The sequence below is a fragment of the Struthio camelus genome, chromosome 8, assembly GCF_040807025.1.
Source record: "Struthio camelus isolate bStrCam1 chromosome 8, bStrCam1.hap1, whole genome shotgun sequence".
Classification (NCBI taxonomy): domain Eukaryota; kingdom Metazoa; phylum Chordata; class Aves; order Struthioniformes; family Struthionidae; genus Struthio; species Struthio camelus.
The window spans coordinates 27,261,407-27,288,855 of record NC_090949.1 but is presented as its reverse complement, the minus strand read 5'-3'; the positions used below and the strand labels follow the sequence as shown (position 1 = coordinate 27,288,855).

The 27,449-nt window shown below is 48.6% G+C and overlaps 3 protein-coding genes across 10 annotated transcripts in view; 2 read left to right on the top strand and 1 right to left on the bottom strand.

Moving 5' to 3' along the window:
* Window positions 1–13,767, top strand: part of TESK2 (testis associated actin remodelling kinase 2) — a 79,566-nt gene extending 65,799 nt beyond the window's left edge. For all 3 annotated transcript variants that reach the window (XM_068952968.1, XM_068952969.1, XM_009680940.2), the window contains 4 exons: window positions 1,587–1,670; window positions 2,815–2,901; window positions 6,389–6,524; window positions 8,684–13,767. In XM_068952968.1, the coding sequence (XP_068809069.1) occupies window positions 1,587–1,670; window positions 2,815–2,901; window positions 6,389–6,524; window positions 8,684–9,696 (1,320 nt within the window). In that variant the 3' untranslated portion in view covers window positions 9,697–13,767. The remainder of the gene's footprint in view (window positions 1–1,586; window positions 1,671–2,814; window positions 2,902–6,388; window positions 6,525–8,683) is intronic.
* Window positions 13,768–14,989: 1,222 nt separating this feature from the next.
* TOE1 (target of EGR1, exonuclease) lies at window positions 14,990–20,660 on the bottom strand. The gene is made up of 7 exons (XM_068952970.1): window positions 20,465–20,660; window positions 20,336–20,376; window positions 19,945–20,041; window positions 19,530–19,688; window positions 18,856–19,115; window positions 17,206–17,368; window positions 14,990–15,940 (listed from the first exon to the last, which is right to left on the bottom strand). Exons 1-7 carry the CDS (start codon window positions 20,573–20,575, stop codon window positions 15,140–15,142), a joined length of 1,632 nt encoding a protein of 543 aa, XP_068809071.1. The 5' UTR covers window positions 20,576–20,660; the 3' UTR covers window positions 14,990–15,139.
* Window positions 20,661–21,057: 397 nt separating this feature from the next.
* MUTYH (mutY DNA glycosylase) lies at window positions 21,058–27,210 on the top strand. 6 transcript variants are annotated; one of them, XM_068952962.1, is made up of 16 exons: window positions 21,058–21,249; window positions 21,529–21,662; window positions 22,617–22,656; window positions 22,980–23,053; window positions 23,184–23,225; window positions 23,314–23,385; window positions 23,605–23,718; window positions 24,021–24,118; window positions 24,490–24,634; window positions 24,902–24,977; window positions 25,057–25,242; window positions 25,444–25,589; window positions 25,826–25,978; window positions 26,098–26,148; window positions 26,473–26,619; window positions 27,039–27,210. In XM_068952962.1, exons 1-15 carry the CDS (start codon window positions 21,159–21,161, stop codon window positions 26,575–26,577), a joined length of 1,527 nt encoding a protein of 508 aa, XP_068809063.1. In that variant the 5' UTR covers window positions 21,058–21,158; the 3' UTR covers window positions 26,578–26,619; window positions 27,039–27,210. The 6 variants fall into 6 exon arrangements, 5 of the variants coding, with proteins under 5 accessions (XP_068809063.1, XP_068809065.1, XP_068809064.1 ...); XR_011142596.1 differs by having other exon boundaries at window positions 21,063–21,249; window positions 25,444–25,576; window positions 26,736–27,210; XM_068952964.1 differs by having other exon boundaries at window positions 21,063–21,249; window positions 26,560–26,619.
* The last annotated feature ends 239 nt before the right edge of the window (window positions 27,211–27,449 follow it).

Here is a 27,449-nt window from a genome sequence, read left to right as displayed (position 1 = left end):
ATTTGCTATGTTCTTGTACTCAGTAGGTGACTCAGACTAAGGGAGAAGGTGGTTTGAACAGCTAATATTTTTTGTTGATGTTGTGGACTCTTATGAAGAAATAAAAGTACCTTTAGCATAAATCACTGTTAAGATACTCCCATTCTAAAAAATCCCACATGTAGACCACCCTTTACCATATTTCTGCCTAATACAACTTGATATAATCAAGTCTCATGAGAAATGTCTGGTGACACTTAATTTTTTTTTGTTTTTAAATAGAAGTGCACTTACTTCCCTGACCTGTAAGTTAGTGAAATCTGGGTAGAAGCAAGAAGTCTTTGCGTAAACTTCTACAATTATTTTAATTACAAAAAAAAAAAAAAGTAAATAGACAGTTCTCAAAGATAATATACCTAAGTAAAAATGTTCTTCAAAGGAACTAAGTTTTCCTGTTTGTGGCATTGGGAAAAATTTCTTTCAGAGGAGGATCAGATCACACTAGATTTTAGAAACAGTATTTTCAGTCAAGCACTTCTTTACACAGGCTTTTCTCTCATGCGTGCAAAGACGTTCTCTAAAACACAGTCAAGTTCATTCCTACAAGTGTGACTTTCTGTGATAAAGCCCACATCCTGCACCTTCTTTGCCAGCAGTGGATAATCTGTTTAATTGGTAGTACTTGAGGGAAAGCAGTAGCTACTTCAGTAATGAATGTAGTAATTACCATTTCAAAGCTTTAAGAGTTCCAGCTGACCCAAATTAATAATAATAACGTACCCAAATCTATTGTGCCGTGTTCTTTACTCACCCTAGGACATGGAGGAGTAAAGAGGAAACAACTCTTATCAACATGAAAGCTGGCATATAAACTGGCCTGATGTCTAAGGGGTGAGGGAGGCAGGCTTCTGCTCTATATTGTATTCCATGTTCCTGTATTCCTTGTTCCCCTAAATTTTTTTACTTGCTAAATTCAGGTGGTGGGAGTCTGAGGAACTGGAACTGTGCAACACGGGGGTACTTGGATAAGTGATCGCAGAAGTTGATGCTGGTATACAGTGTAACTAGATCTCAAGCTTTGAGGAAGAGACCATTTTCTCCAGAGATACTGACTAGTGAGAAGAGAAAATTGTAATTCTTTTTAAAACCAGCGTTAACATTCTGGACAAGCTGTGATCATGTGCGTTCTAAACCCTCTCTCCAGTCACAGTGTTATATAGCCATGTCATATTTTGGCTATGTTTTTAATTACTCCCATCTGTAAGACATCAAATGCAACTTTACCATTCCTTATGTAGGGAAGGAATTCTGGATATTTTTTGTTTGTTTGTTTGGACACTGCTGAAGTCACAGCGGTTTGAATATTTGTGTGTGTGTGCAAGTTTTAGTGTTATCGTTGCTCTTTGCAACAGGAGCTTTTTACTTTGTTATGTGTTTCCTCATATGGAAAATAAAAGTTATAGTACAGTTGTTTAGTGGTTGAAGGCCTTGTGGTGTTGGTTTAGTTGTTTACAACAACCACTTGGGATAAGGAGAAACTCAATGGCAGATAAGAATGCTGAGTATTCATAGTCGAACCATGCAGCTATTTATTTTTTCTCCCTCAGGCGGATGTGTTTTCTTATGGTATAATTCTGTGCGAGATTATAGCAAGAATACAAGCGGATCCAGACTATCTCCCTCGTACAGAAGTAAGTGGGTACATTTATACACTGGTGGGAGGTGGTAAATATATTGTGATAATGGGCTTGCCTTTAGCACTTTTGGCACAGCTGGCAAAGATAATGACGAATAGGTGTTATTTTAAAAAGAGACTCTAAAAAGCTTTTGTTCTTCTGCGCTGTTATTGTAAGAAGCTCCATTGAAGACGTTTTGACGCAGGTTCAGCCTTTGTCTAGCCAAAATCCTCATGGGAAATCCTTTCTGAAGCCCCAGACCTGCCCCTAATTGGCAGAACACTGAGAGCATGGCAGTGACCTTCCTTTTGTAGAGTGATAGCTCACACAGGCTTCTTGTCAAATCCAAAATGGAGCTCTTTTGGCCCACCACATCCTCTAAGCAGCTTCTCCTTGTGAAAAGGACAGGAACTATGTTTGGGTTCACGCTTGTTTTAGCACAGACTGTACAAAGCACTGTGAATCTGATGTAAAATTGACAAATCAAGAGGCTCTTCTCTTTTCTTCAGTTCGCTTTGGGTTTGGGTGGGGGGAGGAGTCTCCTCTGCAAGGTAGCTTTTGGCCCTTTATATTGTGGTCTTCCAGGTTATCTATTCCTCTCCAGTTCTGAAAATGCAAAATTGCTTAGGATTTGAAGCGTAGTGAATAAGACATCCTTTTGTTTCTCTGCCTTTCAGATCTCTTGTAAATGTGCTTAAGGAACTGGACAATTTGTGTCACTAGCGTAGTAGTACCATCCACTGAAAAGTTAACCATTTGCATTGTTAAATTTTCATAATACCCAAGCTTCTGGCAGGCTTTTGATTTAAACTAGAAGTAACCATGGTGAAACATGATAATATAGAAAATCACTTCCAGAACCACACAGGCAACGTTTCAAGTACAGTAAATTGCAGTTAATTCCAGGAAGAATGATGGGCTTTGAAGTCAACTCATTCTCTTACAGGTATCTTATATCAAATAATCCCTGTGGGGACTGCTGCAGTTCAGTGTTGCGAGAAGTTTTCTCAAAATCCTCTTTATGTGGCTGCTCAGAGAGATGATGTTCATGGTTATTCCTGATAACTCCATGTAGGGAGCCTGAAAAGAGGATGCTTTGGGCCAAATAGCAGACCTCATTTATATCTCTGCTCTCTGTACTGTGTTTTTGTTTGTACAGAATTTTGGATTAGATTATGATGCCTTCCAGCACATGGTGGGAGACTGTCCCCCTGACTTCCTCCAGCTGGCCTTCAACTGCTGTAATGTGAGTATCCTAACTGAAGGGGAGAGGCCAAAACTGGAGTTCACTCTCTCTGGCTTTTGAAGGTAGAGCTTAACGCATCTAACAGAAGAAACTGAAGCGCTTACCTATAAAAGCAGCATACGTTCTGATAACCCAGGAAGTCCCTTGCAGTTTTTTTATATCCTGTACCCCTGCAAAAAGGTCCATCTTCTACTTTTGCAGTTCCATATTTTGTCATGCCAAACAAACAAGTCTGGCACACTGAACAGCTTCTTGCAAGCTGCTCAGGCTGATCATAACCAGTTGTATGCTATTGACGCTGGCTGGCCTTTGGGTGGACGGAATCCAGCTGTTATTGTGTACAGACCTACTGAGCTGTGAAGAAAGAATTCGGATGTTGCTCACATAAAGAGAGGGGATGAAGAGAGGACAGACAAGTAAAGAGAAAGCAGTAAATTGCTCTGAAGTTTCTATACGCTGCCCTTTGGGGAAAAAGGATAGACCTACAAATCCCTAACCTGTGTTCCAAAAAAACAAACTCGGACCCAAAAGATTTAATATCCGTAAGGCAAGGTGTAATGTGGAGTAAACTTTCTGCCATTTTTTTTGAGTAAAATTGTAATAGTGCTGGGTAGCTTCATGGTTCCTCTGTGCTTTGAAAATTCCAGAGATCGATCTTATGGGTATTCCATAATAGAGGGTGCAGTCCATTTGTATAGTCAAGCTGGTTTATCTGAAGTAGGAGAACCTGAGCTTCCACTGAATTCAGCTGAAGTTGGGGATGTCCAGGGATCTGTTCTAGGTGCCAGTTTTCACTCCTTAAATTGATGCTACTTCTAAAAATTTTCTTGCGTAATACTTTGCTCAGGACTCCACAACCAGGCCATGCTGGAGCCAGTGACAGCACCGTATCCTTGGGAAGGTTTGTGTCAGAAAAGTGTCAAAACAGGCTTTTGTTCCTGGCTCTGTTAATGATTTTGAGCCTTTGGTTTCATGTCAGCACTGCTGCTGTGAAAGAAGCAGCTTCATCTGTTCATACCTTTGAAACAAATTTTTGTCCCTGAGCTCTTTTCGCCTTGTGTTAGTACAAATGCTTACACAAGGGAAGAGTGCTATAAAGGTGAGAGTATGAGCAGGTGGGGGGACAGCTGCTCTTGAAACAAGCTAGCATAAAGGGGTGCTGAAAATGTTTTTTGGAACTATAGCCTTACTCTGGACAAGCTACTCTACTCCTGATTTCACTTTAGTACAGTGGAGCTCGCTTCATTAAGGCACTGGTTTGTCTGACTAATGTGAACTTATTTTATATTCTCATGTAAGAATTTGCAGTTTTCAGAGAAAAAGGGCTTTTTCCTACTGGTTATCATCAAATGCACTCTCCTGCATAATAAATATCCCTTCCCTGAGTTTTGCTAGGAGCCTAGTTATACCTTGAAGAAACTGGAAGCAACTGCCTTTCTAAACGAGCCATTAATATGCTGGTTTCCGTGTGGAACATGTTGTAATTCACTTATCAAAAATGCTTTAGTTTAAGGAAAAAAGTGGCAAACAGATAAAGCTTCCTTGTGTCTTTCTTCTTAAGCATGTTGTGCTTTGGTAATAGGTGATTTGTGCATCAGTCTGCTCTTAGGGGCATTTATATAGCTTTTTATTATTTAAGAGGTAATGAACAGTGTAAGCTGTATGGCTCAGCTGATCAGCTGAACTAGATATACAAAGCCATGAGGTTTTTTGCCATCAAGAAACCTGTTTTAGGGTAGCCTAAGAAAACCAGTAAAAACAGATGCCTGTGAGTAGTACACTAAAAATCCTTTAATATGCTGTTGTGAAGTGTTTTTAAAAACAACCGTCTGCAAGGAAGTCTAAATTTATGGTTCCCCCAGTAACTATAAGCCCTATTGCATGAATGCTTATAAATATAATGTTGTATGATCATGCAGAAAGCACAGCAGCACAAGCTGAGCTGTGGGGATCTGCAGCCTTGAGGGAAGAACCTTCTGTTCCGTTTGAGCAGAACCTGGAGTGCTCAGGATGGAAGAGGCAGAAGTTGCTCTGAGCCACTTTTCCGTTGCTGCTGTTGTCCTGGATCTTGCCTAGCACAAATCAAAATAGCCAGAGAGCTGCTCTAACTTTCTGTAGCTTGCAACAGCCCTCTAGGATTCCCAGGTTGATAAGACTGTCAGAATATAGAGTGTGCGCTTTGGGGTTGCCCCTGCCCTACCTTTTCAGTGGGATAGGAAACAAAGATATTTTCCTATGCCAGGAAATTCCAGCTGCTGCATTAGAGCAGATTTCTTGCTGCTTTGTGCTCGTCAAAGCAAGTGGGTTTTTGTATTTGTTTGTTTTATTACTACATATATAAATTTTTAGCCTTTTACCCTGTGTTAGAAGGTGTTTTGGCATTTCCCGTGATACCAATTCTCTTCAAACATAGTTCCATCTCCTAGGACCTGCAAGGCAGTGTCAGGGAGGTCTTTGGGAGTTGTTTATTTACAAAGCACCACTGTACTTTGGTACCCTTTGTACTAGGGGTGCAATCTGTCTGGACCTGTCTGCTATGAAAAAGCCTTTAGAAGGCTGGAGAACAGGAATCAGGTCAAGTGGAATCTTTTTTAGTAGTGTAACAAAGATAACTTTTTAGCTGCTGAATTAGACGCTGTTACCTACAGTAGTTAAACATGTAGCATATATTAAGTGTATTCAGAATTATGAAATAAATGCCTTCTAAATTACTACTTTAAGCTGCTTGCTTTCTAGTACAGTTTTAGTGTTGGGTTTTGTTTAGAGGTCCATTTCTGCTAGGGTGAGTCTAAATAGATACTAATGACTGCGGTGGGGAAAAGAATTTTTACTTAGGCAATCAAGTAAGATGCCTTTTTGTACTGCATTACTTTGTCAAATTATATAATCAATCTTGTTTCCTCACAAGACGGACCAATACACTGAGTACTATGGAGTAATTAACACATGCAAAGGTAGAACATTTTAAACTTTCAAATCTGTAATGCCATTTAAGTGGATTTTAATTAAAGCCAGAAAGAGATTATGGAAAAATCACAAGCTTTTAAAGAACGACATAGCCAAGTTGCTCTGTTTAATTCTTACTGCTTCAGGCAGGTTTTGAAATTATACTGATATATAATTTCTGACTGAAAACTGGGGTCAGGAAAGAAATCCTTGAACTGAGAAAGCTTTTTTAAAAAACAAGAAAAAACAACCCCCAGATTGTCTTTCAAACCCTGAGTTTTTAGCATCTTCCCACCTTTGCTTTTAAAATATGTCATAGAATGTTGACAGCTTGATAATTAAATGTGAGAGATATAAACTGGGATACAACATGACTTTTCCCCATTCTCTCCCTGCCTCCCCCTCCTTTTTTTTTTTTTTTTTTTGCAATGACAACACTGTCTTGAATTTCCTCAGTTCCTTCAAACTGTCCCTCTATCTGTCAACTCTGACACTGGAATAGCATGGACAAACTCGCATGAAATTCTGTGTGTGTTCACAGATGGATCCAAAGTTGCGTCCTTCATTTGCTGATATTGTCAGAACACTGGAGGAGATTTTAAACCGTCTGAGAAACGAGGAATCTGAGAGAGAGAGAAAATTTTTCAATCTTGACAACAGTGAAAGAAAACCTAAAGGTAGGTATCTACATTAGCACAAAGCTTACTGCAAGCTAATAGTACGAGAGTTCAGTGTTCACGTTTTGAAGGTAGGGATTTCAAATATGTGTAGTGCTATACAGTTTATGAATGATATTACTCTAAGCCTGAAAATGATTCTGGAAAGATACTGTACACTGTGCACTGCAGAGAGTGTCCTTTGTGAAGGAGCAGATAGCTGTTTCTTAAAGTGCCTCAAAAGTTTATGTCCACAAGCTTTGAGGGGAGATTCAGAGTTCATGTGGATAGTGCTCTGCAAGTTGCTAGAGGTGCATGAAAATTCACTAACTTTTGCTTTGTCCCTGTCACAGATAGCATATACGTAGAATTTTTTGGTCTATGTTACATTTAACGTTTAGAAAGTACTTCAATTTCATCAGGATGAAGCGCAGAGAAGATGAGAGTATTATAAAGTACCTAGAGATCCTGTGAACCACTGAGGAACAGATCAGTCCCAGATTTACTTGGGAATGTTGTATAATCTCGAATGCTTTCTCTAAAGCTGTCTAGTGCCACCTGGTGTGGGGAGTAAACTTCAAGCATTTTTTGTAGGCTGGGGAACATTCTGACTTGGAGATCCTTCTATATTAGTAGACTTCTGGCATTGGAAGCTTAGATAACAGTAAAAATAGTTGCGTTTATATACCTGTAATCTTAAATTAAATTCTGTATTTAAAGCCAGATGGAGCATATGCATGTTGTCGTTCTCCCCCAGCTGGAAAGCATCTGAAAGAGGTGCAGGTTAAAAGGAAAGTGCATTCTTTTTCTCTTTCCTGACATGCTCCCTCTGGAGCACCTCTCAGATTTGCATCGCAATGTGGAAGCCTTAAATGCACTTCTTTGAGTTGCATAGTCTCTCCTGGGTGGAGTACCTCCCGTCTAAACTGGCAGTATTTGCAGGGAAAAGTAGAAATCCACATGTGCTCATTCTGCAAATGGTAAATAAAAGGAGATATCTCCTCTTCCCATCCATTCAGTTGTCATTGCTCTACCACAGCATTTTGGAGGCACATTGAGAGCCAGTAGCAGCTGGGTGTTTCAAACGATTAGCGAGTTAGCATCTTTTCCTAAACAACTATAATTTTCCCATCTTGTTCTAGTGATACAATTTGTATATATACACACACACACAAAAATATATGCATATGCACGCGCATGTGTGTGTGTATTTGTGGGTATGTGTGTTTATGTAAATAAACACACACACACATATATTTGTATATATTTAAACATTTTTAACTCTTACTCATTAGACTCAAACTCTTGTATATCTGCTGTTTCTGTATTGAATAATGTATTGAATTAAGGCCTGGATGGGATTTAAACTCTTCATGGTATCAGCATTCATTTTTGTCTTAATTTTTTCCCCTCAGACTGAAAACTTCACTTAGAATTCCTTTGATAACTATGTTTTGTACTTGTTCTCTTTTCTGGTCAGTATTACGAACAGATTTTGGGCAGCCTCTGCTGGAAGCCAGCATGATAAATCTAGAAACATGTAAATTGTTCTTCTCCAAGACCACTACATAGCCATTCTGCCATTCAGTGTACTGGCAGCAAGGAGGTTTGAAGGGGCCCTAAAACATAGGGTTTGCATAGAAGCTGGAAGAAAGAGAAGACTTCTTCTTTCATATCAATTTTTAAATGATTTTTCCTTTGTTTTTTTTCTGAAGATGACACTATCTTGCTGAATTGGCACCTTCCATAACACGGGTCGCAGATTTGAACATAAAATGATAAAGAAGCCATCTAATTCCACCACCTGGGGAAATAAGATGGCATTAACTGAATTTGCATTTCCTTGAGTCTTCAAGATGACTTTTAACTAGCCTGAGGCATGAGTAAAGTTGAGAATATCTTAAATATAACTTTTGGCTACCTTTATATTTAAAAGATCCGGTGGACAGGGCTGCCAATTTCCTAGTTAGAAACCAGTAGTAGGCTGAGGAGAAGGGAATGGTATCCTTGTGTTTGTGCAGGAACTTGTAAGTAGCCAATGAACACGTGTTTGTACGAGATACTTTGCAACATCAGAAATGCACCTTTTCCTCTGCAGTTCTCATGAAGGCCTTTGTGAGTGAGCAAACATGCAGGCATATAGCTCCTTTTAAACTAAGGATTTCTCTTCTTCCACTCAGGGTCAATTGAAAAAGGACCTGGAGTAAAACGATTGAGTTCCCTGGATGATAAGATCCCACCCAAGTCACCTCGCCCACGTCGGAATATCTGGTTGTCACGCAGCCAGTCGGATATCTTCTCCCGCAAGCCTTCCAGGAAGATAAATGTGCAGGACCCCTACTATACGCCAAACAAGGGGTTAGGCCGGAAAGTTAATCCCTTCAATGCCAGGGAGGACCTCAAGGGGGGAAAGATCAAATTCTTTGACATGCCAAGCAAGTCTGTGATCTCCCTTGTGTTTGACTTGCATTCTCCAGAGGCAGGTGGTGGCCTGAAAGCCAGCCAGTCCCAGTTCAGGCAGACATATAGCACAGACTGGCAGGAATTTTCCCTCCTCCCGGGGAGGAGATGCAGATCACTTCCAGTCTCTCCTGAATTGCCGCATAAAGAGTATGGCCTGTTTGGGGGACTGTCTTCAACTGTCAGCAGGTGTGACCCAACCCAACTAGGTGCAGAGGTTCGGCAAAAACTCCTGAGTAGCAGTAAATATGGTGTGTCAGAGATTCCCCCCTTTCAAGCCAAGCTCCACAGGCCAGAATTTCTTCCTGTACCAGGACAAGAGGAGGATATGGACTGTTCAGATGGGCCAGTGTCCCAGGAGGAAAATGGATTTTATCGTGTTGGGAACACGTGTGAAGATCCAGCATGTAATCAACCTTTAGCACTGGCTCAGCCTGAGCCACTATCTTGCAAAAGGCTCCCAGCTGAGAATTCAGTGAACTCAGAGGGACATGGCTCCTTACAGGTGTTTGCAGGTTGTCCCCCTTCTGAAGAGATGGAGGTGGAAGACGACCTACAGAAAAATACGCTGCTGGAGTCTGCAAAGGCTCTGTTCAGTGTTAGCCCTTCCACGGAGCCAAGGAGAGAGGCACAGCCATTCGGTGAGCAGGACGGGGATGGCACTGCCCCGTTGTCTTTGACCTCCTCCAACATCTCAGCAAGTAGCAGCACACAGTCAACTTGTGACATTTGAAGAGAGTGCTTAAATTGGACATGTCCTTGGAGGAACAATTGTTCCCAGTCACTTAGACTCTGTTTTTCTATAGTGCTGGGCCCCACATGTTTGAAATGGCCTCAGCGGCACTCAGTGGTTTATAGAAATGGGCTGTCAAACAGAAGGCTGCAGACAGCATCGGGAGAGACAGATTCTTTTAACTTTGTTTCACATTGTGTTTATCCCCTTTCCTGATTTGTGTTAGGAGGGAGAACTACTCTAGCCAGAATGTCCGTGTGAAGCCCCATAGTTACTTCCAAGCAATAGTTGCCACAGCTGGGGTATCGTGGTAAGCAGTTTGACCTGGATTTTGGCGTGGAAAGTTTCAGGGCCTTACGCTCCAGGTTGGTGAGAAAGAGAGACCCTTAGGTTTTCCCTCCTCCTCTCACTGACCAGCTGCTCTAAACCACTGCAGCTTTTGCGTTAACATTCTGCAAGCAGTGTGCATGAATCAGAGCTTCTGTTTTAGAAATGGGCATAGAGATCTTTCAGAGCTATGTTGAGCAGATAGGAATGCTTTTTGGTCCCAGAGTGGCTATGAACACTGCTGCTGCATCAAACAAGCTCTTGTTTCAAAAGTAGCAAAAACAAAACCCCTCCTGCTGCAGACTCAGTCACATGGCAAGTACTTTCTGATTAACAAGAAGAATCTGTTCCCTGGCATTTCATTTTCCCATGGGATTTGGGTACTGATGCGCAATATGTTAGCACAGGGAAGCAGGGTGCAATAAGCACCGCTCACTTCCTTGCCCAGCTCTCCATGTACCTCAACCCAGCTGTGGAGGAAGGTTTGCCCAGGGCACAAGAGGGAGCCATATTCTAGGCATTGTCATTCCTGGGCTTCTTGGGAAGCCACCCATGAAAGTTCAGTTGTATTGAGCTCTTTGGGGGATGTGGGCATTTTTCACTAAAGAGCTGAATGGGCACCACAACCTATTTCTGCAGAACAGTTAATTGACTACATCTAGGTCACAGCTGGCCATTATCACTAAGCTAGAAGGGTCATGTTCACCTCCCTCTCTGGTAGAACATCCCATCTCGTTGATGCCACTGCAGTAATGATGAGTCCTTATGTAAAACCAAACTGCCTGCCTGATGGAGGACAGGAATCCCCTGATCAGGTGAAGCTGCCAGCAGTATTTCAGCCACGTGAGTGCTTTCGGGGGAAGGCCAGTAGACTCGCAGAAGGGAGATTGGCTCATCAAACCGAAGAAAATTAACTTACCCTCATGAATTTTTTTTTTTTTCCTCCTACAAAAAGATGTTGTCGTCTTTGATTTCTGCTGTCACTGATAGCTGTGAACATGATTCTTTTTCTTTTTGTTCCTCTCCACTAGCAGGTATATGTGAAAGAAGCAGTGGTCCTACTGCAATTTTCAGGAAAACTTGTTCTATGATATTTGTGCTACTTCCTGCCTTTATCCACTGTCATTGTTAGCGCTCTCTCTCGCTCATCTGTGTTATCGTTCCTAACTGAGGTAGGCATTGCATGCCTGCTGAGCACACAGGTGGTGATGCAATGGGCTCTGCGGTGGTTAGAGTCCAGAATCTCACCCCAGGTAACCGGTTACATTCTTACCGCACTTGTGCAAAGAGGGAAAATGTAAGCTAGTACGCTCTGGTAGAAGCAAGGCTGTTCCTCCTTTCCTCATCTCAGAGAAAGGAGGATGGAGAAAGGCAAATGCTGTCTCTCGGCCGAGATACTGAGCTTTCTGGAGGCATAGGTAACTATTTTGGGAGTTAAAAGACCTCTTCTTGTGAAATATGCCTGAAACTGAGCAGCAGTGGCTTTGCAGTGGCTGCAAAGAATTAAATGAGAAACCCAGTGTCCTTAAATTGCTTAGAACAGTCCTTGCCAAATTAGGCCACTCTTTGCAGTTTTAAAGAGAAAATGTCCATCCTTACCAAGATTGTCTCTTTGGCCCACACCTCTTGGCCTCTCAAAGGTGCTATCTGTAGAGTAGTCTGTCTTGTTTAACCTGTCTGCTGTTTTGGTGTCTTCAGAGTGCAGAGCAACTTGTACGGCTGGTGCTGTGTGTGTGTGTAATTTTCCTGAGGAGAAGAAACTAGTCAGAACTCAATTGCCAGCTACTTGTCTGCCTGGTGCCTGCTTTTTCTTTTTTCTTGTGTGTGTGTGTTTTTCTTCTTTTTCTTTTCATGATTGTAACCTTTCAGGAGGGAAACCATCAGCACCAGCTTCTGTTGTCACAAGATGCATTTAGTTGTGTGACTTCAGACAAACAAGCAATAATAAGTAGTTTACTTCTGGATCACCAGGCTGCAAGGAAGCTGTTCGGCATCCTACAGCCACATGTAGCCTCAACAGAGCAAACACATGTGCCTCGGGGTGCTCTGTGGCTTGCATTAGCCCTGACTGTCAGCACTGACACCTTATCGTGAAGTCTGTTGCCCTGGAAGCTCTGAGCTCTCATCTCTGTGACGCTGACTGCAAAGCTGTGCAGTCAGGCTTGAGGCATCTCTAAGGCACCCATCACAGTGATCTCATCTATTCTTGTTTTCTTGCGCAGCTGTCTTTTAAAAATATTTCCCTGCCCTAAACAGCTCTCTTATAAAGCAGCATGGCTAAATGTTTTTTTTTTTTCTTAAAAATCCCCTCTAAGCACAGCCAGCTGACATGAATAGGGCACATCTATCAGCTTTTCTAGCTCTTTACACTGAGGTGGAGGTGTCAGAAAAAGAAATGCCAAGGGATAATGGCTTAGTCCTTTCCTGGATTCCTGGTCTGTACAGGAGAAGAGGCACGTGTATAAAACTGGAGTAAAAGGCTATGTTAAAAATAGCTAAATGCTTGCTAAAACCCAGTGTCTCCAAGGGCCTGGATGCGGTTGGCACTCACTGTGTCTCATCGCTTAGGCTGCATAAAGCTGAATCTAGGTTGCATTTGGTAAATCTCCTAGGTTTTCTGCCCATTTGAGGGTGTTTTTCTACTGGGGGCCATTTTCTGACAGCTACTGATGAACATGAATACATACAAACAGTGATCCATGTGGTCAGCAAACTCCTTGTTTTATAGTGATGTGACAAAGTTTTATTGTGAATGGATTTTATCATGGTTTTTGATTTTCTTACAGGAGCAATTCTTGCTCTTTTAAAAGACTTTCTACACACTGCTAGGTTCCCTGAAGAGCTCTAAGATGTTTTTAATTCACTTTAAATCTTGCTATGTTGAATTCATTTAAATGTCTGTTATAAGCTATTTTTTGTTGTGGTTGCAGGTTGATAAAATGCAACTAAGAGAATGCATGTGAATTGCTGCCCCTCAAAAGCAGTGCTGCAAGACAAGGGGGTTAGACTTATACTTGTTGGAAAGGTGTTGATGTATTATGTGTAACAGAACATTGGTATTTTTTGCCAGTACAACTAAAGACACTTGAATAATTCCTGTTTGCACTTAATGCTATTGTTATATTGCATGTCACTACATTTCTATGCAAAACAAATAACCTTTTTTGGGAGGAGGGGCAGCCAGATATTTGATTAAGTAAGTTTAAAGACCTTTGCAAGATGATCTATTTTCATATTTATGAAGGAATTTTACGTCTTAATATTTTGCAGACTGTAAATAGCTCAACTTGTAATTAAAGGCTTAGGAGGAAGTTTGTAGCCTGTGTATAATAGTAAGTTAACACTGCCAGAAAAAAAAAAATCTTTGCAAAACAACTTTTCTAATATTGTGGATATTTATGAATATGTAAAGAAAGCACATCTTGTTTCTATGTTGATTGACCTTCTGACTTTTTTTTGCGCTATGGAAATGGTGTATGTTTTATTGGAACTGCAATAAGAAGTAACCAAAGATGAATCCAGTTAAATATTTTCATAATTTTTTCTTGGTCAGGTTTTGTAAACTTTCCCAACTTGCTTTCAAAATAAAAATAAAATCAAGCACTGAGTCTTGTGATTAAGAGGACAATTCTAGATTAAAAAAGCTGATTCAAGTGCTTACTTAAGCTATGGATGACATTAATAGCTTGGGGTTGGAATAGTGTCTTCATTACTCTGTGCTGAGTTATAAACAGTGAAAATTGTCGTTCTTATTCAGTGTGTGTTATTTATCTACTGCCTCTTACTTAAGTGTTATGCTGTCGAGTCCATGAGACTCGACTTTCTCCTCCCTGCTGCGCCTTACAGTGCTGTGAAGAGTAGGCAGCAAGTTGTGACCTTAAAAGACAAGTCAGCTTTTGATAGCCTTCAGCCTGCAGGGAACTTTGTCACACTGGATGCTGTTTTGGCCCTACAAAATAGCTTCAGGACTATCGGAAGCAATGAATCCAGGCTTTAAGAGGACCACATCTGGCTTTAAGCCCCACTGCATCTCTCCTTGCTTAGAGGTCTGAAGACCTGTTTTGGCTTGGTTCTGCATGCAGTTACCCTGCACTAGAATTAGCTGGCCCAGCACAGCCTTCTCCTCCCCCATCTCCTGTAGGAGTGAAGGATTTATCTGTGTTGTAATCTGGATTAAGGTAAAGTATGACTTTGAGGTGAGATAAACTTTCCCAGGTGGATGTTCTAAACCAAGTGAACCCTCTGAATCATGGTCAGTGTCATGCATGTTTTTTTTTTTTTTTCGGACCACACTTTTTTTTTTTAAAAAAACCTTAAAAAAGACAGAAAATAATTGTGAGGGTTATAGGGAATTACCCTACCAGGTGTGACTGAAAGCAGTAACACTTGGCTCAAATGTTCACGAAAATGTATGCTTTGCTTGAGGATCTGGCCTACTTTCTTCTGTTGTGTGGCAGAAGGATCACATTTTCCTGTAGCAACTGTTCATAGCAATTTCAATCAAGCTAGTTGTATGGGTTAACAACTTGCAGCTTTCAGGCATGTTTTTTTAGGTAGACTTTGACCTTTGGTTCATGCTGCCTTTGAAGAGGACCTGCCTTAAACCCCTCTAGGTTAAGCAGCAGCCTGTAATAAAGCCTAGTACAGAAAGGATAAAAGCAAAACGTGGGTGGAGGCCGTGGCTTTAGCATGTTAAGAAGTTTTTAAGGGGGGGAGCTCTGGCCTCTGTCTCCTAGCTTAAGTTATCAAGGTATTACCCTCATTTTCTGGAGGAAGTGAATCCATTGTTAGGGTTTCTCCCCCCACCACCACCCCCAAGACAGCCCTGCTGGGTTTTATAAACCAGCTTGGATCCAGAACACTTAAGTCTGCAGCCCTTGATGCAATTGGAGGAGTGCACTTTTTGTCCTCCAACCTCACCCTGTCTTCCTAGCTCAGCGTGCTGCTATGGAACACCATGGGGAACTCCAATTGAGAGCAATTTAATTGGTCAGAAGTTAAAACAAAAGCAGGAATAAGAAATTTGCTTCCCTCCTGGTCAGTTCAGAATAAAGTCAAGACCTTAAATGTGTGAGGGAGGAAAAAAAAACAAAACAGTTCTGTGAGTCTTCTAGCTCTAGCCACTGGCCCAGGCCAACTTCATCTTTTGGCTGTGAGCTTTGGAAGATTTAGAAAACAAGCTCTTCACTATCTGAAGGGGCACTGATTTCCCACTGAGGTACAGTTTATTATGACAATCTGGCAACCATGGCTCTGCACCAGCATCCGTGCTTGTTCCTTTCTTGAGCATCCACACGTAAGCCATGATATAGCCAGTCATGAAGGCATCAAAGCCAGCTCGGTGGGTTCCCCCCTGTGAAGGAAGGGCCTGGGATTCCCTTCGCTTTCTTGCGGCAGATGCGGTTTCAGTCTCAGAGCTGTCTGGGTGACTGACAGAACTCGCCCCAGCAGGGACCTCTAACTTCCCTTCCACTTGGTCACCATCAGAGCCATTTCCCTTGGCAGAAGGGCTCGTGGAGGCTTCTAATGGGACAGCAGTTGCTTCAGTGCTCCCCAAATCCTCTTCCCTTTTGGCATGTGCACTGGTGTCTAAGCTAACTTCTGGTTCCATGTCAGGGGAGTTCTCCTCCTCCAGGTGCCTGCCATCAGTGTTGGATGTGCTCTCTGCCAGCTCCATAGCAGCTGCTGGCTCACTGGGACAGCTCTGTTTTCGTGGTGGTCCCTCCTCCCCATTCTGAGCTAGCTCCATTTCTTTCCCTGAGCTTTCCTGTTCAATCTCCTTTGCGTTCTTCCGACGTTTCCATTTGTGCTTCCGTTTCTTCCGCTTCTCCTCCCAAAGCCTGTCATCCTCATCAATTATGAGGTCAATGTTATGAGACTGGGGACACTTCACCCCATTTGGACACCAGCCATAGGCCTAGAGACAAAGAGAGAAGTCAGTAGCCACCAGCCTCCTCATTAGAGTAGATTCCAGGTTTATGGTCTCTCACTATATCTTCGACCGTTAGTTAATGGGCAAAGCTGAAGCAGAAAAAGTGAATACTTCTGCTGTTTTAGAAGGGAGAATGTACAACAAAGCACATTAGCAAAAGCACAGCCAGCAGGTAAAGGGAACTGATTATTCCTTTTTTTTTTTTTTTAAGGCCTTGTGATGTGAGGCTGCATCTGCAGCAGTGTCCAGTTATGGGTTCCCCCCCGCCCCGACCATAAGAAAGGCATTGACAAACTAGAGCAGGTGCAGGAGGGAGCTGTCAAGATGGAGCACATGATGTATGAGGAAAGGCTAAAGAAGGTGGGCTTGTTCCACCTGTAAAAGACCAAGAGAAGGGTGTTGGGGGAGATCCAATTGCTGTCTGCAGCTACCTAAAGCAGAGGTTATAGAGAAGATGGAGCTAGACTATTCTGGGAGGTACAAAGGGAAAGGGCAAATGGTAAAAAAGCAAAGGAAATTCTGACTAGGTACAAAGGAAAAATGTTTTTACAATGAGTGATTGAGCACTGGAACAGGGGCCTGGAGAGATTTTGTAATCTGTCTCTGGAGATGCTCAAAACTCACTGGACAAGGCTCCGAGCAGCTATGAGCTAGAGGTTGGATGCGCGACTTCCAGAGGTCCCCCCCCCCAAACCAACACACTTCTGTGGCATTAACAAACAACGTGGGGAAGAGCTCCTTTTTCTCCCGTGAAGAATCAGAAACCGGTTATGATCCAACTGGCTCTTGTTTATCATTGTAGCAGTGCCAAAACTTGAGAGGCTGTGGATCACACTTTGCTACAGTCCCAGAGGCTGCAGACAGGTAAGATTTTTTGTATTGCTAATAAAGACACGTGGGAGAAAAGAGGAGGCCTTTCTTGCTTAGAGGAAAAGCCAAATTCATTTAGAATTTTTGGCCCCTCCAAGACAGCAACTGGTACTGTAACTGATACAGTCCCAAACAGTGGGAGAGTAGAGATTCTTTTTGAATCTTGGCCTCTCTTGTAAGCTGTGGAATTCACTGTTTCAGAGCAGAGCATGCTATTTCTCTTTTCAGCTCTGAAGCCCCCTGAACTTTGAACATCTTCCTCCGTGTACCATGAAGCAAGCAAATGGAAGTGCCCAAGTGCTTTCCTACCCCTTCCTGTTCTGGCCACACTTGGCTTTTCCCATGAAGCCAGGTAGGAAGCTGGGATTCGTGTTACTTACCGAAAATTTCTCACAGACAGGCACCTTATTTGCCTCTCCCTCATTGTGGCTTGCTTCTTCCAGAGAGCAGTAGCGATAATCAATGTAGCGGGACACGTTGGCAGGGTAGTTGCAGAACTCGATGGTAAGGTGCTGGTCCTTCAGCTTACAGTTCTCTCGCTTGCTGGAACACATAAGAGTATGCAGTTACTGTAGTTAACTCACGGAAGATAACCCAAGCCAGAGCTGGTGCAAACGTGCTCTTCTGCATCAAATCTTAACTCCTCTGGTTTCTTGTTCTTGAGCTGAAGCCCCAGTTTGACCGCCTGCTGGAAAGAAATTTAGTCCAGGGAGAATGGCTTTAGTAAGTAAGCAGTTGCCTCCATGCTGATTTAGAGGCTGGGTCTCTTATACTTACATACAGATAAGGACAACTGTCAATGAAGCTATGGGAGAAGGACACACAACTTGGTTTTAAACCCTAATGCCTTAAGATAATGTATTAGTTCTAATAATATTAATGGAGAAAGAGAAAATACCTAAGAACGAGCTGTTGTATAAAGTATTCAGCAGCTACTACCCAGACAGATCAAATGTGGGCAGTGGAGATGACAAGGAAATGTTTTCCAACTCGGGAGAAAACCCTTTGGTCTCAAGAGCAGACTCAACGGTCCAAAAGCTTTGGAAGGTTTCATGTAACTAGAACTGTGAGTTGAAGCATCTAAAGAGGCCAGTTTTTTAAGTATTTTGATCCTGTCAAAGCATTCTCATGTTTGAGAACAGCCATCTTGCACATTTCCAGATGTGTCAAAATGGCTTTTCCCAATTATAAGAGTCACTAAAATGTACTATTTTTCCTCTGCACAAAAAGGGCATGATCTCAGCTTAGTGGAGATTCAAGGGGCTGTATTACTACCAGGGTCTTGGTTAGATTGTGTGGTGAGTACAGAAACAGGGCCCAAACCGACACAGGAACTGCAGAGATGTGGCTGCTTCTAGCATGTGTGTGCCTGAAAGATATCTATAAAGATATCCAGGATCCCTTGGAATGAGATTCACAACTTGGAATGAAAGCGATGGGAGTTGTAGCTGACCCCACATGAGGGTCACGTGATGTGCAGGGCACGTGACAGAGCCAGCACTACAGAACTGGCACACGTTGTCAGACGGTGCAGGGAGCACCCACTCTTCAACTGCACCATCCCCTGGAAAGCTGAGGTACAAAGAGCAGATCCTGCAGGCAGAGCCTAACTGTGTGTCATTTTGCTTTCTCTCTAGTGGAGTTGCAAGGGAGCGCTTCCTCTTTCGCATGGATTACTGCAGTGTCCCTGGGGCATTACTGAACCAAGTGACCACGTAGCCATGCAGTGAATCAGATTAGTTTTCAATCTGATCAGTCACTGTGTGGTCACAACTGCAGTCAGCAGAAGCTGGAACTCCTCTTTCAGCAGTTACCCAGTGAACAGATAAAGCATATTATGAAATACACCCTTACGCAGTCAGCGCCCACCTGAGAAAGGGGAAGCATGGAAAGGCACCGTGCAGTATCATCTGAGAAGCACCTTTCTTCACTCATCAGGACAGCACAAAGTCCTAAATCTCTATCTGCAAAAAACACTGATTCCCTTTGCCATTCCTCCCTTAAGCTTCAAGCACCAGAGTGCCGCTTACCACTTCTTGTACGCGTACTCCAAGTAGGATGCTACAAAACGGGTCTCAAACTCGGAAGCGTATTTGGTGTCATATATTCCCGCTGGAAACATTTCTGAGAGGTCAGCAGTGAAAGTGCCAAGGCTGTCTGGAAGGTGAGCATAGAAGCACTGGTACAGGAACACCAGATCAATCAGGCCGTTATGGAGAACGAGGGGCTTCTTTGCTCGTATAAGTTCCATGAAAAAGGTCCGAACGCTCTGGCTCTGGTTCTCATTGCCCTGAAAGAACAAGGATTAAGTAGTCAGCAAGCCTTAGTGTCGTTCCTCCATACCAGGAAGTTCTCAGAGCCTGCTATAGCAGGATGCTACCTTCATCTGTGGCTTGCTTTGACCAAATAGAGGCCCAGATACTTGGAAAAGCACCTTCAACAACGGATAGCCTAGATACAAAAAGCAACGTAGGCGAAGGGATATCCCGCAGTGAAGATCCCAACTCAAGCCCATCTTCACGCGGCAGCCACATGTCCTACACAGTATCTGTAGGAGGAAGACTCCAGGGCCAAGGAGAACCCAGCATCCTCCCCACATTCTCTCTGCAAAAGCCTGAAGCAGAGCAAGCTGAGGAGCAGAGGTGCCTAAAGCATGGCTTCACAGGAAAGAAGCAAGCATCTGCCTCTGGCAGCAATCTTGTACCTTGTCATTGCCCTTGTGGTAGGGGATCCCCTGAGAGTACTGCTTGTTGAAGTCAAAGCCGTGCTGCACCAAGAACTGCACCGACTGGGGCTCAACGATATAATCTTCCATGCAGAGGAGCGTCAGGTTGTAGATCTGGGAGAGGTACGTGTTCTCAGACTGCACAAAGAGAGCATGCAAAGCAAGGAAGTCAGACTAAAACAATACTTATTGCAAAGGGCTCTAGATAAGAAAGCAACAAGTGCAAAGAGCTGTAAGTACTCAGGCAGACTGTCAACATGGGCAGGATGAATCCTGTCTCTGCAGTCCATGCGCCAGCTCTCCCCTCTGAAGGTCTGAGACCAGCCAAGAGGAACAACTCGCTCCGAGGCCGGCGAAGTAGCACAGGACTGGAGCCCTACCACAGGCCACCTACCTTTTCGGGGAGTTGTTTGAAACAAGCGATTCCAAGCGACAGAACGGAGCGCGTTCGGGCAGCGTTGCACACAGCCTTGTACCGCTCCTCGATGCACCTGGAGCGGGAGGGAAGCGACAGCTGAGGCGTCCCCACCGCGGTCTCCAGGAGGCAGCCCGTCCCCGCGGCCGGGGCTCTGCCCCGACCCTCGGTCTGGGCCCCGCTGCGGCCCCCCCGTCCTTAGAGCCGCCAGGAGGGCGAACGTCGCCGCCGAAGCGGCGCTGCCCCCGGGCCGGCAACCAGGCGCGGGCGGCGTGAAGGGGCCGTTAGAGCAGGCCTGGGCGCGCGGCTCGAGCCCCCGCCGTTACCGGCGGTGACCCCCGTCCCCCCCCCCGCACCGGCGGGCACTCACGGGCTCAGCAGCGACTTCCTGGCGCCGAGACCGCTCAGCTCCTGCCGGCAAGAGACACCCGTCAGCGGCCCCGCGGGGCCCGGCCGCGCCCGCCGCCCCCGGGGGCGCCCCCGCCCCGCCTCGCCTCACCGTGTCCACGGCGACGAAGGTGGCGGAGCGCACGGCCAGCACCATGGAGGGCCACAGCTCCGTGAAGTTGTCGCTCTGCACGTCCACGACCGGCACCCGCGAGCCCGCCATGGCCGCCGCCTGCGCCCGCTCCTGCCTCACGGCGCTGCCATGTTGCCGCCGCCGCCGCCGCGCGCTCGGGGCCTCGCCGCCGAGGCTGTCCCAGGCTCTGCCCCCTGCCGCCGCCGGCCCCCGCGCGGGCGGCGCTGCTCCTGCCGCCGCGCGGCCCCGCAGCGGGTTTTTGCCCCTTCCCAAAAGCTGCTTTCGGCTGAAATGCGGTTTTAAAGTAATCAGGCGTTTAGCCTGGGCAGCCTCTCGGGGGTCCTTCTCGTGGCGCGGCTCGGGCCGGCGGGAGCCAGCCTTCCCCTCCCCCCCGCGCACTGATTGGCTCTGCTGCCTTGGGAGGTCCCGCCCCCTCCTCCCAGGTCTGCACGGGGAGAGGAAGGGCGCGAACGCTCGCCCTTGTGCCTCGCTGCGATTGGCTCACTCAAAGAGGGCGTGGCCGAGGCCGCCAGCTCTGATTTGTCCACGCGCGGGGGCGGGGCGGCGGATAGGGAACATTTTCCCGGGAAAAATCTCACGTGGCGCCGTGCGGGGTTTGGGGTGCTGCTCTGCCCCCGCCGGCGCCCCGCGGCGAACGGGCCCCGGCCCGGGCATGAGCCAGCTGCGGGCGGCGGCTGCCAGGGGGCTCCGGCGGAGCCGCGGGAGCGCGGGGAAGAGCAGGAAGGGCGCCGCGGCCCGCAGAGGTGCCTGGGGCTGGGGGGAGCGCGGGGAGGCCGGGTACGGGCAGCCTTTCGCGTCGCCTGCCCTTCCCGGAGCCTCTAGCCCCCAGCCCGGGCGCTTCCCGGTGCTTTGCCGCTCCTTGCAGCATCCTCGCAGGGCCCGGCCCTCGGTGCTCCTCCACTCGGCGGCGGCTCTGTGGGGCTCCTGCCTCGGGCCCCGTGGTGCTGCAGTCGGACTCCCTTCTGCCGAGCCCCTTCTCCCAGCCCCTCCTGTGCCCTGACCCTGCGCCACCCTCTTGGCAGGGGGCCCTGTGCCAGCACCCGCTGAGCCATCTGCACAGCATCTCTTCAGTGATGCAGCTGAGATTGAGGCCTTGCGCAGGAACCTGCTCGCTTGGTATGACAAATGCAAGCGGGACCTTCCCTGGAGGACGCTGGTAAGGGCAGGCAGGTTTGCCGTAGCACAGAATCTGGTCCCACTGCTTTAAGGGAGTGTTTTATTCCTGCCTCTGTGGTGTTCTGCAGCAGTGAGTGCTGCATGAAGAAGGTTTTCCTTAGAGTTGTTTCAAGCCTGCATAGTTTCAGCTAGTGCCCTTACCTGCTCTGTACTATGCCCAACGACAAATAGTTACCCAGGCATTGGGAAAGTGTGGATTGGACGCTAGCTTTATAGCAGGCATCCATCTAAGTAGTGCTGAGACCTGTGTGGCCCTTCTGTGATGTTTAAATTTGTCTGCAACTTGTTCCTGTGCAAAGGGACTTGGGTCTGGGACAGCTCCTCTGTTGGGACTTTGAACCTCTAAGGCAACCTCTTGCTGTAGAAAACTCACGAAGTCCCTTGTGCTGTGTCTGGGGGTGGTGCTTTGGCTATTGCTTGGTCAACCTGAATTCAGAACTTGTGAGCATTTGGGGGGGAAATGTTTTTGCAGGTTTTTACATAGTGCTCCAAATGCAGAGTGAGTGATTTTATTTTATGTGCCTGGTTTGCTTTTCTCACCTGTTTGAGTATCTTTGGGTACTGGTGTGCAAAGGTAAAATGGGAGGGGAGCGGGTGGGCCTAAAATCTTCCAGACGCTTTGTAAGGATGCAACAGCTTGGCAAAGGGGTGGGAGGGTGTTGTGGAGCAGGAGCAGCCAACGGTGATGGAAGTGACTGATCTCCGTTCTCTGGGGACTCCTATGTCCTCAATTGTGCCTGTTGGCTTTTATCCTAGGTGGCTGTTTGAACCAGGCTGGGCCCGTAGAGCCCCTCGCAAGGGGAACTGCGCTACTGTTTCTGGACCAACGTGGAGCTCAGTGCTCCCTGGCCCATGTGCCTCCTAGTGAGGAGCACATCCCCTCTGCAAGAGGGGTCTTGGGTCACTCTGCTCCCACTCTGTCTTCCTGTTTCAGGCTGCAAGTGAGCTGGATGTTGACAGACGGGCGTATGCAGGTGAGGGGCAAGGAGGGCACCGGGGGCACTGAGAAGTGCCTCTGTGTTGCTTCGTGACATGGGTGCACAGTACACGCTGGTGAGGAACTGGTGGCTTTGGTCAGCATCCTCTGAACAAGCTGCCTGGCCCTTCAGGGTGGCCACGAGAGGCTCTAAGCCCCATTTGCAAGGCTCTAGGGGGGCTGAGATCCAGCTCTGGTGGGGCAGCACGTGGGGAAGGAGGGGCTTGGAAAGGGGTCCCGTGAGTCAGGGGCTGCTGCAGCACCCGGGTGGGGTCAGTGGCATTGGTATCTCCGCCCTGATCCCTCCTGTGCTCCCTGCAGTGTGGGTGTCTGAGATCATGCTCCAGCAGACACAGGTGGCTACAGTGATCGACTACTACAACCGCTGGATGCAGGTGACTGTTCCCCATGGCCTCGTCCTGTACTTGGAGCCCCCTGTTTTGGAGATCTTGGCCAGTGGCCCTTCCCCAGCTGCAGAGCACGGCTCTGCTTGCTCCTAACTTTTCCCTTCCCTCTGTACCGTAGAAATGGCCGACGCTACAGGCGCTGGCGGAGGCATCCCTGGAGGTGAGTGTTACTTGGGGCTGGACGCTCTCCTGCGCTCGTGGCCCTTCCCGCTGCCCCATCTAACACCACATCGTGTCTCTTGGAGCAGGAGGTGAACGAGCTGTGGGCAGGACTCGGCTACTACTCACGAGGGAAACGTCTGCAAGAGGCAGCAAAGAAGGTGCCTGGGTGCTGAGGTGCAGGGGGCATTTCCCAACCCCTGTGCAGCCCCTGAGGTGGTGCTGGCTCGCGCCTGCCCTGCCTCCCTGCGGCTGTGTGCTGGAGACGGTGCTCAGGTGTAGGGCTGCAGAGACTGGGATCCCTCTCTACCATGGGCAAAATGGGTCACACATACGCACCCGGGCTGCTCTTCTGACCCTGGGCGTCCCTTCTCTTGCAGGTTGTGTCCCAGCTGGCTGGCAGGATGCCCAGGACGGCTGAGGACCTGCAGAAACTGCTGCCGGGAGTGGGCAGATACACAGCAGGAGCCATCGCTTCCATCTCATACGGGCAGGTGAGAGCTGGGCGACAGTGGCAAGCAGAGGAGGTGGTCTCTCCTCTCTGCTCCCAGCAGGGTCTTGCTGCCAGATCTCGCAGAGCTGAGGCTGCCTGGGGGCTCTGTGTGTGGCTCTGCTTCTCCCCTGCTTTGCAGCTCGTCTCACCCGCTGCCCGGTTCAGCCTGCGGGCTGGAGTCGGGCTCATGCGTTTCCCTCCCTCCCTCCACCCTCCCTCCTGCCCCTGGACGGGCTCCCCCCTTGCAGGGAGCACAGGCAGGGCTCAGCGCAGTAACCGCTGCCGCCCGGCTCCTCGTCCCAGGCTACAGGTGTCGTGGATGGGAACGTGATCCGCGTGCTGTGCCGCCTGCGGTGCATCGGTGCCGACTCCAGCAGCCCGGCGGTTGTCGACCGGCTCTGGTAAGGGGAACGCTCTGTCCCCGCTCTGAGCTGCGCGGTTGGGGCTGGGTGCAGGCAGAGGGGTGCGGAGCCGTCGCTCTTCTCCAGCGCCCACCAAGGGCTTGTTCGCGTCTGCTCTGTCGGCAGCAATTGTGGCTCTGCTCGTTTGTGGCTGAGGACAGGAGGCTCGTGAGCTGAGCCCATGAAGGGAGGCCGGGGGTGCGGGAGCTCTTGGGAAACTGGTGCTGGGGGTCGCAGTCCCTGCATGAGAGAAAGTACCCTCGTTGTGTCTGCCTAGCTGGGAGCATCTCCCTTCGCAGGCAGGAGGCAGGTGAAGGTCCCACGGGCCCTTCCGTGCGGGGCCCCGTGCTGCTCACTGCCGTTTCTCCCAGGGACATGGCCAATGCCCTGGTAGACAGGAGCCGCCCGGGGGATTTTAACCAAGCCCTGATGGAGCTGGGGGCTACTGTGTGCGTGCCCAAGGCCCCGCTGTGTGAGGAGTGCCCTGTGAAGCAGCACTGCCGAGCACGGCGCAGGGTAGGTACGGTCTCCAAACCCATCCTGTGCTAGCCTGCAGGTGGCCGGGGCTGCCAGCTGTCCCAAGGGGGCTGCAAAAGGTCACCCCAAGCCTGCTCTCTGGATGCTTCTTACAATCTGTCCCTGTCTTGGACCACTGCTGCCAACTGTCCTTGGCTGGGCGTCACGTCCTGCGTCCCTACCTGGTGCCAGCCTCGAGGGGCTGCTGAGCATGGGCCGAGGCTGGTTGATGGGCAAGCCTGTCCCTCTCCCTGTCCCGCCCCGCAGGTGGAGAAGGAGCTGAGCTTTGCCTCCCAGAAGCTGCTTGGGACCTGCCCCCCGGTGCCTGACGTGGAGGACTGTGGTAAGCCCCTGGCGTGGGGGGGGATCCCTGCTGTGGCTCTGGGTGGGCCCCACGGTGACCGTTGCTTTGGTGTTTGCAGGTGTTGGGGGCTGTCCCTTGTGCCCCCCAGCCATAGAGCCATGGGACAGCAGCCTGGGGGTGACCAACTTTCCCCGGAAAGCAGTGAAGAAGCAGCCGCGGGTAGAGCGAACGGCCACGTGTGTCCTGGAGCGGAGGGGCCGCTGCGGGGCCCCGGAGTACCTCATCGTGCAGAGACCCAGCTCGGGTACTGGTGCTGGGCGCGAGGCGGGCAAAGGCACCGCACGGCCCCTTCCTGGCTGTCCGAGGGATGGAGCAGCCTGGGAACGGGGCACACCAGAGCAGCGCTCCTGGGAGGCGGAAGGAGCCTGTCGGGGCTGTGACAAGGCTCCGCATCCCCGGATGCACCTCTCGCCCCTCAAGTCACATCCCTTTCCCCTCTCCCCAGGGCTCCTGGCTGGGCTCTGGGAGTTCCCCAGCCTCCCGCTGGCTCTGGATCTGCAGGAAGAGAAGCAGAGGGAGGTGCTGGCGGATCATCTGCAGGCCTGGACAGGGCGGTCTGTCACGGCAGGAGACCTGCGGTATGTCGGAGAGGTGAGCCTGGGGTCGCAGGGGAGCAATGTGAGCCCTGTGCACAGCTGTGGGGGATGTAGCTGATGAGGAAGGGGGTTTCCCTTCCCTCCCATTAGCCTTCTCCCTTCCAGGGCCTGCCTTGCTCTTCTGAGCCCTGACAGACCTCGGTTCATGTGTGGGGAAGCTGAGTCATGTGAGTGACGCATCCCTAGCTGCCTCCCAGCTGCCCATCTCTGCTTGTTCCCATCTGCTCGCAGGTCATCCACATCTTCTCTCACATCCACCAGACATATGTGATCTACTCCCTACCTGTGGATGGGGATGTGACCCTGGACTCTGCGTTGTCCACGTCCCGCTGGGTGACAGAGGAGCAGTTCCATGCCTCGGCTGTGTCTACGGCCATGAAGAAGGTAGCAGGGGGACCTGGACCTTGTCTCACTTCCCTCTGTCTCTCTGGCCCCTCTGATGTCCGCCTGACATCCAGGCCCTGGATGTCGTTCAGCTCTGGGCTCTCTTGGGCTTCCTTCAGGTGCTGAAAGCGTGTGAGAAGCAGCGTGGGGAGCAGAACGGCTTTGGCAAGGTGGGCCTGGCTGGGGGCGGGGGACATGCAGGAGGGACACAGGAGCCGCTTTGTGTTGTCATGGGCCAGGCCACAGCATGCGCTGCTGGAGGCCTTGGTGCATGTGGGTTCTCCATGGGGGCACGGGGTTGGGCCCCAGGGCAGGACCTGGGGCATGCCCGGCCTGGGGCAGGGCTGTGTTTTGGGGATTTTCCTGGCTGGTTTTGCCCCTGGAAGTTGCCTGTGTCGGGGGCTTCCCCTGCTTCTGCCCTGAAGGGGGGGGTCCCTGGGAGCCTCGGTGGCCCCTCCAGGGTTTGACTGAGCCCCAGCTGGCCTCTCCTGCAGGGCTCCAAGAGGAAGCGGGGGGCAAAGCCGGGGGGAGCTGGCAGCCGCCCCACCGGGACGCAGCTCTCCCTTCATGCCTTCCTCCAGACACCGACCCGCCAGTGATGGCACCCTTGACTACCGAGACCGCTGGAGACCCACGCTGTGGTGAGTCCTGCCCAGGGCATGGGGATGGGGACAGCATCTCCCACACGGCTCCAGCCCTGGCCTGTGGCTCAGAGGAGGGTGCAGACCCTGCGATGGCCTCCTGCTCCTCCTTCTAGCCCCATGGCCGTCAGTACAGACCTCCAGCTTCCCTGGCTCGGCCACGGAAATGCACCTTCCTCCCCATGGGCCTCTAAATGGTCAGCGTGGTCCTGAGGCCAACGTTATCCAGAACTGGGCTCTCCTTTCCTTACCCAGCTTCCAGGACAGAGCACGATTCCTGGGTATTACTGGTGCTCTGGCCTGGGTTTTCCAGCCCAGGGCAGCCACTACTCCTGGCACTGCTGCCTGGCGGTAGCAGGGGTCTCTCTCTGGTGGCAGAGAGGGTGCTGCTGCATCTGCCACTGCCCTGTCTCCTCCAGGAGCTGCCTTCCCGGCTGCTGAAGCGTCCGGGTGCCTGCCTGCAACTTGGCCACCAGCCAGCAACTGGGGCTGCTGCTGTACCCATCATGGGCTCCAAAGGCCCATTTTTTACTTGCTTTTATTGAATCTGAGCCACAGGCTTTCTAATAAATCTCCTAAAGCTTTTTTTTTTTAAGTTGCCTTTTGCTACCTTTGCACCGTGGATCTGCTGAGCCTGGGGTGCAGGGCAGTGGCCGTGACCCTCCCTCACCATATCTGCAGCTTTCATCAAATACAAAGATGGTAGGCAGGACACGTATGGCTGGGCTGGAGAAAGCAGTGATTTCTTGGGTAGTGCACCCCTGGATAATGATCGCTGGGCCTATGAACCCCCATGCAGTAAGGCACCCAAAGCACTGCTCTAGAGCGGG